Here is a 12996-nt window from a genome sequence, read left to right on the forward strand (position 1 = left end):
TGTTGCTTCAAACAGGTGTCCCTGCCTCTGTGGGCCTCCGTCTTTGCAACTGTATAATGGCACTCACATGTAGGACTGCTCTGAGCCCAGGGTCCTGCAAACAGTATGGTTCACCAAGTGTAGGTCACTCACCTATCCTGTCATTCTCCATCCTACAGGATATAACAGATACTTGAAAATGACTTTTAGAAAAAGTGCAATTTACCTGTTAGCCACCAGAGTGCAGTCAATTTCTGGTCGCTTTGTTTTGGGAATGACATACAGTGGGTACCTGTCTCCATGGCGAATGAACACATGCACTGAGACCAGCTTAAAATGATGCGGGGCATGACCTGTGAGAGAGAAGCACATTGTCTGGTTATCACTCAATAGGTGTCAATCCTTTTACAAGGGGGCCAAGGGGATGACCTGGCCATGTTCGTGCCGGGCATCTGAGTGGGAGGCAGCAGGGGCCACCATGGGGTTGCAGAGCCACAGTGAACGGGCCTTTGCTGCCATGCCGGATGGGGGCCACTGAACAGTCTTACGAGGTGGGACAGAGGAATGTGAGTAGGCTGATTATGTCCCAGACCTCCTGGAAACCATGGGAGGCCGGTGAAATGCAGGCACAACTACTAATGTGGCCTCACTCACAGGCACAGACCAGGGAGAGATCCATGAAAATATTAGAAACAATGATTTCTGCTTTAAATCTTTCATAAGACAAGAGAGGCCATAAAGAGATCAATAAGGATTCAACACTATGCTCTGATACACTTTTAGAAAAGCAAAACTTGTAGAAATTGCCTCACTTCTATGGCAAGACGCCAGCAGGACATCCTGTGGACATCCTAAGTCCCAAGAGGCTACTCTGAAAAGCAGAGTGTCTCAACGTGCTGCGCTAGTGCCTGCCAAGGCCACCTTTCTACCTTGCTGCTGTCTCACTGAAGATCATGATGATGGCAAACATTTGTGGTGAGTTGATCGTGAGCCACGTGGTATGTTCAGAGCAGTTACTGAAACCTCCCCAGTCCCAGGCATAAATCCTGCGAGTTACTCCCATTTTATAGAGGAGAATGCAAGGACCCAGGAACTCATTCAAGGGCACAGCCTGGTGGCAACTGCAGCACTTGGGTCCTGGCCATCTTGCTCCTTACCGCTGTGCAATGCTGCTGGAATAACTAGTTCCCAAAGAGGTGTCTGTCCTGGCGGCACAGTCAGGCCTACCTTCCATGCTGCGCTCAGCCACGCTGGGGATGTTGCAGTACAAAAGAGCTTCGTAAACGGGGTCTGTCACAGGGGGCTCCGTCACAGGGTCGGGCATGATTCTCTTTCGACTCTTGCTACTCACTCCATTCTTAGCTGTTGACACCGGGATCAGGTGGACTGAAATGAAGCAAGGCAGGTTGTGATGCATAGTTCCTGGGGCGCCAGGCCAGCTGCACGGCCCAGTGCAGGGCTGGATTTCACTTTGAGGAGCTATTCTTGCACTGAGAATCAGGGTACACATCAGTGGAGCAGAAGTCAGCTTCCCATTCGAGAAGGGCTTCTGAGCCCCAGTGTGTCCTGCCCCTTCCTCACTGCCACTACCCTCTCCTTGCCATCTACTCAACACCAGGGGGGCCTCCCAAGCAAAGGGGCCTCACTCAGGGCAGTTGGAGGAAGAACTCACACACTAACTTCTTAGGACCTGATTACCTCTTCCCTAATGCCCTTCAATTCCAGTAACAACAAGGAGGAAAACCATCATCCCTCATTGAAGACCTGCTAGGTGCCAGATGTGGGTATCTAACATACCCCATTTATCATCATCTGCTTTATGCTTTGTGGGCCTTCAGAATCACTCATTTAACCCATGAGAGCACTTTACAGAAGAAAGCCAACGACTAAGGCATGTGTGGTGGGTGAAAGCCTGTCTCATGCTCACTCCTTGACTTCAGGCCAGCTTCCTTGCCACTGTCTTGGGGTGGCATGTGTGGGTCCTGCAGTCTGTGTGCTTGTCCATCTACCACCCTCATTCCATTAGTGAGCTGACCCTTCGCCACCACGTGTGGTCAGGCTGGACTGTCAGTCACAGTGTCCCTACCCTCTGGCAGGGGTGGACATGTGACCAGAGTTAATAAGGATAGTAATGGGGCAACTGGACTCCCTTTCCTTGAGACGGGTGACATATAGACAATAGAAGAGGTGCTCTTTTTCTTTTGGATGCTAATCTGTAAGAATGGAAATGTGGGGCTGCTCAGCCATCTAACCCTCGTGAACAGCCTCTGTCTCAGTGGTCCCGAATCTCTCCATGCCTAGGGAATGTGTTTGTAGCATCATAGATCCTCTACAACTCCCAACACAGTAATAGTCATACTTTCAGCATCCGACCATTGAGGGAAATACATGAAAATAAGTGTGCTCATAGATCTATTTAACTTCTAAAAGGTTTATCAATCACCATAATATCTATACATACACACGAACAATAGCTAAAACAGGGACCAACCACCAGCCTAAATCAATGTAAATTCCCTAATTACTTCTACAAATTCTTCTGCATAAATATTTAAAACTTCCCTTTGGCAAACATGCCGTAAACAAAGATAAAAGACAGGCAACACACTGAGAGAAAAATATTAGCAACTAACCTAACAAATGATTAATATCCAAAGTCCATAAGGGCCCCTACACCTGAAAAATCATTAAAGGATATGAACAGGCCAATTGCAGAAAAGTAAATACTAATGGCCAATAAACACATGAAGAGATGCTTAAGATTAGATAAATATAAAACAATGTGGTATTATTTTTCATAATTAAGTTTATTCATGATTAAAGAAACAGAAATCAAACAGTGGACTATATTAATAATTTTTCCTCATCAAACTGGCAAATCATGTTTTAATAACACTCAATATTGGGAAGGGTGTGAGAACCTGACGCTTCCAAACATCGTAGGGGAGGGTGGAAATTGGTGCCTTTCAGGAGTGTTTGGCAGTAGCCATCAAAATGGAATATGTGTACTATTCCATTTTGTGTACAATTCTGTGCCTTGGAATCCATTCTGTATGTATAAAGATAGCGATGCCCACACACACAAATGTAAATGTATGGCCAAAGAGATTCCCTGCAGTGCTGTTTGTAATAACAAAAAAGGGAAATAACCTAAATATCCATTTCTAGCAGAACAGAATGTTATGTCCCTGCTGTGGAACGTTCTAGCCCAGTTAAAAAGAAGGGAAAACAATCAAAGATAAATTAAGTGAAGTGAATACACCAAGTCACTGGCTACTGATATAATCTTCTTTGTGTAAAGAAAAAAAAAACCATAAATGCATAAATATACAGGGATTGGTTTATTACGTAAATGCACAGAAAAAATGTCTAGAAGGTTACCCATCATAACACAGCAGTGGTTTTCCGCTGGGGAAGGATGGAATGGGGCGTGAGAAAGTATTTTTACTTGTTTCATCTATTCGCACACACACATACGTACAGTCAGGAGTTGTGTAACAATGGGGATGCACTGAGAAATGGTCCTTAGGCAATTTTGTCATAGTGTAAACATCATAGAGTGCACTTACACAAACCTAGCTAGGAGAGCTTTCTACACACCTAGGTTATTTGGAACAGCCTGCTGCTCCTAGGTTACAAACCTGAACGGCCTGTTACTGCACTGAATGTTGTATGCAGTTGTAACACAATGGTAAGTACATGTGTATCTAAACATGTCTCAACATAGAAAGAATACAGTAAAAATATGGTATTATAATATGGTACCACTGTCATATATGTGTTCTGTTGTTGATGGAAGTCATTATGTGGTACATGACTATATATATTTATAGTAAGCACATATTAATGTATTCTATATGTATATAAATATATATTTCTATATTTCTATGCTGTCTAGGTATGCATTTTTTTTTTTTTTTTTACAGTGAACATATTTCCCATCATTACTTGTGTTACCAAAACAACAATCAGAGAGATACAGAACTGGTGATTCACCCACCCAACATTAGACCTTTGGTTGCTCCTAGAGCCACTTTCTTTCCAGTAGTTGGAAGGTGCTAGGATGACTAACACAGCCCAGGTGTTCAGAGGGAATTCACTACAGGGAGATTAGCACAAGAGCATGGAAATACAGAAAAGTGCTAAGGCAGTCTCTTAGGGACCTGGCCCTTCTGGCTGGCTCAGTCCTTGATTCTGCTCTTTTGTGAAATATACCAAGTCCTGGCCCCTTGGCCATGCCTGTGGGCATACTTCCTTACGGTCTGGGCCAGGGAGAGAAGCAGCTAAGGAGACAGGATAATATGAGTGACACAGGGAAATGGAGGGGCACAGGTGAGGACAGTGGGTGTCCTAGAGTGCCCACAGTTTGCTAGTTCATCTGTAAGCACCCGGGGTGAGGCCTGTTGTGGCTGCCATTTGGGAACCATGGTGGTCGGGTGCAAATGACCCACCCATGACCCAAGGAAGCAGTGGTTTGAAAACCACAGATAAAGATCAGAATGAGACCTTCCATCCAGAAAGATTTTATCTGCTGCTTCCTCTGGTATCTGGGCCTGTCAACCTCGTTCACTAGTTCAGAATGTGAGATCACCCTGTACTATCTGTGCCTCCCTGAGTCACCAGGACATGGCATCAGTCCACAAGGGGCTCTCCCAATACCAGGCATTCAAAACAGGTCCTGACCCACAGAAGCTGTGAGAAGTCTCCCCAGCTCCATCTTGACCCCAATCCCAACCTGGTTCTCACTGTTCTGAGTTGCTCTGAGTCACCCCACCCCACAGGATGTTTCTCACTTATGCTCTGCTGTTTGCTGGCAACTCTACCCTCACCCTCTGCTCCTGAAATCTGGCCAACACTGTAACTGGTCCTAGGGATCACCTCCTCCAGGAAGCCCACCCTGAATCCCCAGATAGTTCCCATATCCCTCTTCTATGAGCCTGCCCAGTTCCTGCTGCCATCATGGCTCACAGCATAGCATATGCAAGCAGGGGTATCCCAGTTTGTCACCCTGCCAAGGGCTGGGACTGTGCCTCTTTCACATTTATGTCCCCTGCTGACTGACAGAGGATAGGTCTTCCAAAAATACCTGCTGAACTGGGCCAGACGCTGTGCTCCATGCTTTTGAGGAAATATCACATGGACTCCTCATGTGGAGCACTGAGGGTTGCTGAGCCAGTCTGGGGTGAGGGGCATTCAAGACAGGCTTCCCAGAAGAGACACCTAGCTGGGCCTGAAAGGCTGATGAAGCTGGCTGTGTGGAGGGGAAGAGGAGAGGAGCAGAGGGGAGGCTGTGAAGCACAGCCAAACACGGCAGATGAGGGTCAGCAAGCTGGCTCAGGATATGCCTTGGGTCCCGTAAGGCCTGGTCAGGATGGCCTCACCAGGGTCGATGTACAGGCTGGGCTCCAGAAGGAAGGCTGGGAAGGGGCCTGGAGGAGCAGACCCCAGGCTGCAGGCCGCCTCTGCCCTGGTGTGGTGCTACTCACCACATCAGCTCTTGAGGCTTGCCCTGATCATCTAGATAAAGGGAGCTGAGGGACAGACCCAGGGGCTGGGGTAGACACTGCTCCAGGACACTGCTCCTCCCAGCAGGCTTCGCCCAGGCCTCCCGTGTCTCTAGCTGTCCTGTGGGACAATCAGAAACTCTGCTGACCTCAAGCAGATGACAGCAGCTCAGATGTCACAGGGCAAGAGAAAGAGGCTGTGGGGGCGTCAGAAAGAATAGTGGGCAGATAAATAGATGGAAGGATAACGAGTTTCTTTATGTAGGTGGGAAAATTCATGAATCTAAGTGAGTGCCCTGGGGCCACTGTGCCACCAGGACCAACATGAATAACATGATATATCTTTTACTGATGATTAACTCTGTACCAATAGGCATGCAATTTCTCCGTGGTGTGATTATCAAGTAGGAGGGCACATTTCCATAAGCTACCTTTGGAAATGAGCCTCTCTTTTATGGTGGCGTTCTCTGCTCATCTCATCTACGATCACTTTCATCCTGTCCACACATCTATAACCCTCATGTGTAAAGATGCCGATAAGGTCGCAATTTCAAAGAAATGGCAGAGAACATGACCTTTAAAGCATCTCCTTGGGACCCTCCCTCTCAAAAGCAACCAAAAAATTTCTTAGAATCATGAGTAAAACAACCAGATGCTATCCTATGCAGGCTCCCTTCCCCACCCCATCTCCCAAATGCACAGTGGATGACTCCGTGTGTATTACTAGTAAACAGTCCCATAGCTATAGCTAGGATGCAAGCCAAACTGATCCTCTCTCTGCTTTTCCCAGCTTTGGATCTCAACCTAGAGTTGTATCCATCAGCCAGACAGTAGACCTCAGGCAGAGGCAGGTCAAGGGAGTTACCCAAAGTCCTTCAGCCTGTAAGCCCAGGCCTGCTCACCCACTAAGCTTGGTATTCATGCATTTGTCCATCCGGCCATCCAACATGCATGCAGCACATGCTGGGGATTCTTCAGAGAATAAAATGAACAAGGTCTCTGCCCTCACTGGGTTTACAATCCAGTTGTGGGGGAGAGTCAGACATTAAATAAGAAAAGCGGGGGAGAAAGCACATGGACCATAAGCAGAAAATAGCCTTCTCAGTCACCGGGCCCCCTGCACTCCTTGGTTGCCAGTTGGGGCGTGCAGGTATGGAAATGATGCAGTGAAGATACGGATACAAAGGAAATATTGGGAAGTTACCAGAGATGATGGCTAATACTGTGTGTCAACTTGACTGGGTTGAAGAACACAAAGTATTGCTCCTTGGTGTGCCTGTGAGGGTGTTGCCAAAGGAGATTAACATTTGAGTCAGTGGGCTGGGGAAGGCAGACCCACCCTTCATCTGGGTGGGCACAGTCTAACCAGCTGCCAATGCAGCTGGAATATAAGCAGGCAGAAAAATATGAATAGAGAGGCTGGCGTAGCCTCCCAGCCTACATCTTTCTCCCGTGCTGGACGCATCCTGCCCTTGAACATCGGGCTCCAAGTTCTTCAGTTTTGGAACTCGGACTGCTCTCCTTGCTCCCCAGCCTGCAGGTGGCCTATTGTGGGACCTTGTGATCATGTGAGTTAATACTTAATAAACTCCCATGTATGTGTATGTGTGTGTATATATATATATATCCCTCTAGAGAGCCCATGAGTTCTGTCCCTCTAGAGAGCCCAGGAATGGTCAATAACAGCTTTAAGCAAAACATGACCTAATCAATTAGACTTTGGTTAGTAGCCAACACTAGAAACTTGTCTAGAGACATGTTTCATCTAACGATGATTTGCTCATTTTGATTTTTGTTTATTCCATTGATGGTCCCCATGGAATAGAAAAAAGGAGGGAAAAGGTCAGGGTCAGAGTCAGATCATAAGAGCACAGGTTGCTAGGCCACAAGCCCCTGTCTGGCCTTTGAACCTCAGGGCACCTTAGTTATCCCTGAAACTCAACAACCCATGGGGCAGCAGATAAAGTGACAGCCAAGCATCTGCTGCCAGCTCATTATCTGGGAGTCACTTTGACTTGCACAAGGACACACCAGTTTCTTTCCCATAGGGTGCCAAGCCAACCTCCCTGATCTCCAGGTCACCTCCCTGTACCAAGGCTCTAGGATAGGGCCGAGGAAAGAAATCTACCTGCATACGTGGCCTTCTTCGTGCCTTAGGAAACTGCTGTATGCAAGCTCCTCACAGGTGCCTTGAAACTGACTTTAATGGAGCACAAGGAAGGGCCCCATCCCTAGGTCAGCTCATCTCTTCCCACTTCCTTCTGTGGAGACAGGCCCATCCTCCTTTGGGAGCAGCTCCTCTTCTCATGCCAACCCCATGGCCCGGTGGGGGGTGTCATGCTGCTCCTCCAGGACCATGTCTCCACCGTGCTAACTAGCCCAGGGATGGGGACCTGACTCTAGGCAGCTGTGCCAATAAGGGACCTTTCCAGGAAAGACAGGCTGTCCCATGTGGAAGACACTTCTGCAGTGGCACTCAGATGGCTTCCAAACCCCTCCCTCCTGCCATCCCCATGCTGTGTGACAGCCAAATCACCTGATTACACAGACACCTGGCAGATTACAGCTGGGTATCAGGGACCCAGAGTTTCCCGGGAAATGTGAGCATGATGAGGCTAAAGTGTTGGCTCAGCTCTGTCTCCGTTGCTGTGGGCTCACCTGCCACACAAGTCACCCCACTGACTACACCAGCAAAGAACCTCTTGAGGCCAAGGTCCAGCTCCACTATCTGTTTTCTACCTTCCTAGCTCCAGGGTCTGCCTTGTCCTTTTTGGGACTTCGGCACTGGGCTAGTCACCTCCTTAGGGGATTATAGTCACTTTTTCCTTGGAACTCCACTGAAGTCTGTCCTCAGTTGCCCCTGCTACCATGGTTCTGAATGCAGGGAGGTAGCCTGGGGCTGGGGGCTGCAAATGAGCTATAGTATTACAAAGATGTGAGTTCATGCCCTGGCTCTGTTACCTCCTAGCTGTGTGACCTGGGGCAAGTATCCCTGCTCTCTGTGCCTCATTTCTTTCATCTGTCAAATGAAGGTGATGATACCTACAGATCAGGGTGGCAACGATGATGATGAGATACCACCTGTGAATGGATTCTGGTAAGGAATCAATACATGCTATTTTCAATTTTAAAAAAAGTGAGCGGGACATAGTGGTGCATGCCTAGAGTTCCAGCTACTTGGGGGACTGAGGCAGGAGGATCGCTTGAGCTCAGGAATTTGGGGCTGTAGTGAGCCCTGATCACACTACTGCATTCCAGCCTGGATGACAGAGTGAGACCCCATCTTATAAATGAATGAATGAATGAATGCTATTTTCTACATCCATCCCCTTGATGTGATTATTCCTGTTTCTTGCAGGCTCTTAAAAGGCACTCCCTTCAACTTGGAATCTGGAAGGGATATTAAACCCCTGTGTCCACCCCTTCACAAAAGCACAACCAGCCAATCTCCCTTCTCCTCTCGGCCACTCCAGTTTTAGCAGCTTCTCTGGCTCCCTTAAATACATTCAGCTTATCTGAGATAGCGCCTTCTCATAAGCTAAAACACCCCCAGTCCTGCCACCTAATTTCTCCAATTTCCTCCCCCAAATAAACCGAAAGTCTCTTGAATTCTCTCTCTCCTTCACTGGTCTGCCAAGGAATAATGACTCGCTCTGTCAATTCCCACAATTCCCTTAGTGCTCCTCAACCCACTAAATTATCTTAAATGTCCACCCTGTCTGTAACCTGTACTGAATTTTAAAAGTGCATTGTAACTGTCAAATGAAAATCAGAACCACAACAAAGAGCCCACAGTTGTTATCTGCCTCTCATCATCTGCTTTTAAAGGCCGGAGTGGGAATCATGTTATACAGGTGAAATGGGAGAAGTCAAGCCCACATTTGTAGACTTTCAGACACTTGGTTTTATATAAACGAGATTGAGCAAACAGTTGAATCCGCTTTTCCCATTTTGATCTATCCACTTTGAGCCGCAATACACCAACCTTTCTTGTTTTCCTCATTTTTAATGTTGCCTCATGGTGAACCACATTAGGTAAGAATTTATTAAGTGCTTCTGATATGCCTGGTAGCATTCAGGGAGCTGGAGAACTCCAGCAGAACTCAGGGCTGGGCATATCCTATCAGCCTGGAGCTCTGCTCCCTGGGCTATTTGCAAGCTCTATCTCCTCCCTCCCTGACCCTTTCCTCTGACATTTGCCTCCAGGACCTAAGTCCACCCATTGCTAGGGCATGGGGGGCCCCCCTGTGGCCTTGGCTTAAGCCCCAGTTGCAGCCTCTCAGAGGGTTCGGGAAACCCCACACTCTTCTGGGAGCTGCTGGTAACTGGCCTTACCCTAACAGGGCCATTGGATTAGATGATGCCAACACCAGACTCCAAATCAAGACAGAAGCTACAAATAAGAGATTCCCAGGACAGGCCTCCAAAAAGAACCATGAAAAGAACCTGTCTCCTTAACCTTTTTGGGTCATGAAGGTTATGACCCTCATCTTTGAGAATCTGATAAAAACTATTGATCCTTATCTCTGAAAGAGTACCTTAAACACAGTCTTGTGAATTTGACTTCTGGGGGTTTTCTGGACCCCTGAAACCCCATGGGACAATGCAGAAGTCCACGGGTTCAGGCTAAGAACACAGTGTACCTGGAAACAGGTTTTCAATTTCAACACTAAAGAAGAGATGAACACATTTTCTTTTTTCAAAATAAAAGGAATCTTCAGGCTTCATAAAACATGAATTCATCCTAAAATAGTCATTCAACACTAAAGTATAAAAAGAAAAGGAAAATCACCCATAAATCCTACCACCCAGAGAACCCTAAGGAATATTTTAGTGTATTTAAGTATCCATGTGCCCTGCTAGAGGCTACACATGTGCTTCTGTCCCTGCTCTGGTGGGAATGGTGACGGATGGTCACTAAGGCCCAAGGACACTGTTCTCTCTCCCCAAAGGAGCAAATAAGTTTCCTGTGTCTCAAAGGTCTGCAACCTACTGAGGCCACCAAACCAGCAAGCTGTCCTCGAGGGTGGGTAGGTTGTCTGCCTTCTCTGTAAAGGCTCAAAAGAGACAGCCAGGCAGGTGAGGGGCTTTGGGGAGGCCACCTCAAGGAAAGAGAGAATGTGGTCCAGGGTGGGGTCTGCACTCTCAGGCATCTGGACATCCCACAAGAGCTGCCCCACCCTCTGGTAGATACCTAGGGCTCATGTGGACAGGCAGACCCCTGGCCAGTGGAGTCCAGCCCCTCGGATGACACAGGGAAAAGAGAAAGGCAAAGAGAGGCAAGAGGTGATGCTGAAGCTCCAGCCAGATAAATCCTAGAGGGGGGCCACGCATCCCATCCATCTCCCCATCCTCTCCCTCCTGAACCCACCCCTGAGCTATGGCTCTGAGGCAGAGTGCATCTGCAGTGTGTGTGGCAGCCACACTGGCAGGAGGGCAGGATGGTGAGGGAGTCCCAGAGCTCTCTCCCAGGTGCCTGCCCTACTTCACCCTCGTGTACAGGATTTAGATTCTGCCCTTGTAGCCTCTTTTATATCAGCCTCTTCCTTCCCTCTCGCAAGGTGAGGCTGCTAGTACATGACAGGGCTCTGTCTCTGATCAGTATTCACTTCATTTCAAGGTGGGCTTCCTCCTTTTAATGTCATCAGCATGGGGCCAGAGCCCTGTCACCAAGACAACAGGGAGTGAGTGGGGTCTGTGCTGGGTGGCTTGGCTCAGCGGGCGCACACTCTGCCTGTCAGACTCCAGCTGGCCTCATGCTTTCCCTGCAGTGGGTACAGCCATGTAAATCCTGTGGCTTTCTATTCTGTTCATCTCTTCAGTGGAACTTGGAGATCTACAGGCACTCTCCTGAATTCACTGAATACTTCTACTGATGCTTTCTATTTTTACTAACTAGCCATGATAGTATTTGCTCTTGCTGACTCAAGACACACACACTCTCTCTCTCTCTCTCTCTCTCTCTCTCTCTCTCTCTCTCTCTCTGTCTGTCTCTCTCTCTCCCCCTTGCCCCCGTATAAAGGTACTATTTTTAAATTTAATATATTATGCACAACCTTCCAAGTCAATAGAGACAGGTCTATGTGATCACGAGGTAATGGGGTATTTACTGTTGTACCAGTTGGTTGCCTTCTCCTTTGTTTCCCATTATAAATGATGCTGCAGTAAACATCTTTAAACAGATATCTCTATCCCCTCATCTAATTATGATAACAACTTCTTTAAGATAAGGAACTAAGAAGAAGGAAGGGAAGAAGGGAGAAAGGGAGAGAGGGAAGGAGGGAGAGAGGGAGAAAGGGAGAGAGGGAGGGAGACAGAGAGGGAGGGAAGGAAGGAGGGAGGGAGGGGGTGAGGTCATTATCTAGCTCCATCCTGAAAGAAAACTAGAAATGATCCACAGACATAAATGTGTCCATTCTCAGCTTGCAGAAGAACCTGCTACATGATACTCTCACCTTCTCACTCCAATGCATCTACAACATGAGCTTAAGAAATTGTGACAGTAGCTTATTTGTCAGATTTAATTTTGTCACTCATCTATGGTGGGTTTTTTTTTTTCTCACCTGTAGATATTTAACTCTATGTGACAACTGGACATAAAGTGTTCTGAGGAAAAGCAAAATTAAAACTCCCAGAAGTCAATCAGAAAGTAAAATCTTTAAGAAAAGGACCAAAATTAATTTTAAAAACCCACAAAATTTAAAACTTTGGTCACAGTGATGAGATGGCAATATGACAGAACTCTTAGGTTAAAAATGTAAACCTTCACTTTCAATTTCTCATACTTTTTGTCTCCAGCTCAACATAATAAAAGCCCAGGAGGAAGCGCACTGGGGCTTTTAGAATAGAGGACACAGTACGTTAGACCCTGGGCATTCTAAGGGCTTGCATCCCCAAACCTTTTCCATGAAGCATACTGAGATCTTCATGCATCCCCAGATTCAAACATACCACTCTGTGCTTTTCTCCATTGAACGTACACAGGACAAAGAACAGAGGACAACCACCTCCCCTGGCTGTGTGGCAGGACCTGGCTTCCTCAGCAGCTGAGCACCTCACTCCCCGCGACTTTCATCCAGATGTGTGCCTCAGCAGAATCACTATCACCATGGACTACAGATCTCAGGGGTCTCTGCAAAGAGGCGAAACCACAAATGCTAATGGCCATCTACAAGAGTGAGCAGGACTGAGGACATGAGGGTCTGAACCACCTAGGAAGGTGTCACAGCAGCCTGGCACCTGTCAGGGCTCCTCGCTTGCCTACTCAGAGGCAGTTCTGTGTTAATGTGCTCACTGTTCTATTAAGCATTGTTGTTTTCTTTCTTAGCGGATATCAGACCGAAAAGCAGCACAGAAAAAGGAAGGGGACATCGGGGATCGGGGCCACAGGAAACATGATAGCTCTGCAGGTGGAGTTCCCAGGGAAACTATGCACGCTCTTTCCCTCTCTCCCCTCCCCTGTCTCTCCCTCTCCCCCCTCCTTTCTCTCCCTCTCTCCCCCTCCCCCGTCTCT

At 47.5% G+C, this 12996-nt stretch overlaps 1 protein-coding gene across 2 annotated transcripts in view; it reads right to left on the reverse strand.

Annotated features, from left to right (window-relative positions):
- Positions 1-12996, reverse strand: part of PXYLP1 (2-phosphoxylose phosphatase 1) — a 69353-nt gene that overhangs the window by 15293 nt on the left and 41064 nt on the right. Inside the window, exons 1-3 of one of the 2 annotated variants that reach the window (XM_017862777.1) lie at positions 5066-6999; positions 1207-1365; positions 206-332 (exon numbers count right to left, since the gene is read on the reverse strand). In XM_017862777.1, coding sequence (XP_017718266.1) covers positions 206-332; positions 1207-1365; positions 5066-5096 — 317 coding nt within the window. In that variant the 5' untranslated portion in view covers positions 5097-6999. Of the gene's footprint in view, positions 1-205; positions 333-1206; positions 1366-5065; positions 7000-12996 lie in introns of those variants that run through there. The other variant, XM_017862769.1, reaches the window with a different exon arrangement.

Source organism: Rhinopithecus bieti, unplaced genomic scaffold (assembly GCF_001698545.2).
Source record: "Rhinopithecus bieti isolate Rb0 unplaced genomic scaffold, ASM169854v2 scaffold_2654, whole genome shotgun sequence".
Lineage (NCBI taxonomy): Eukaryota > Metazoa > Chordata > Mammalia > Primates > Cercopithecidae > Rhinopithecus > Rhinopithecus bieti.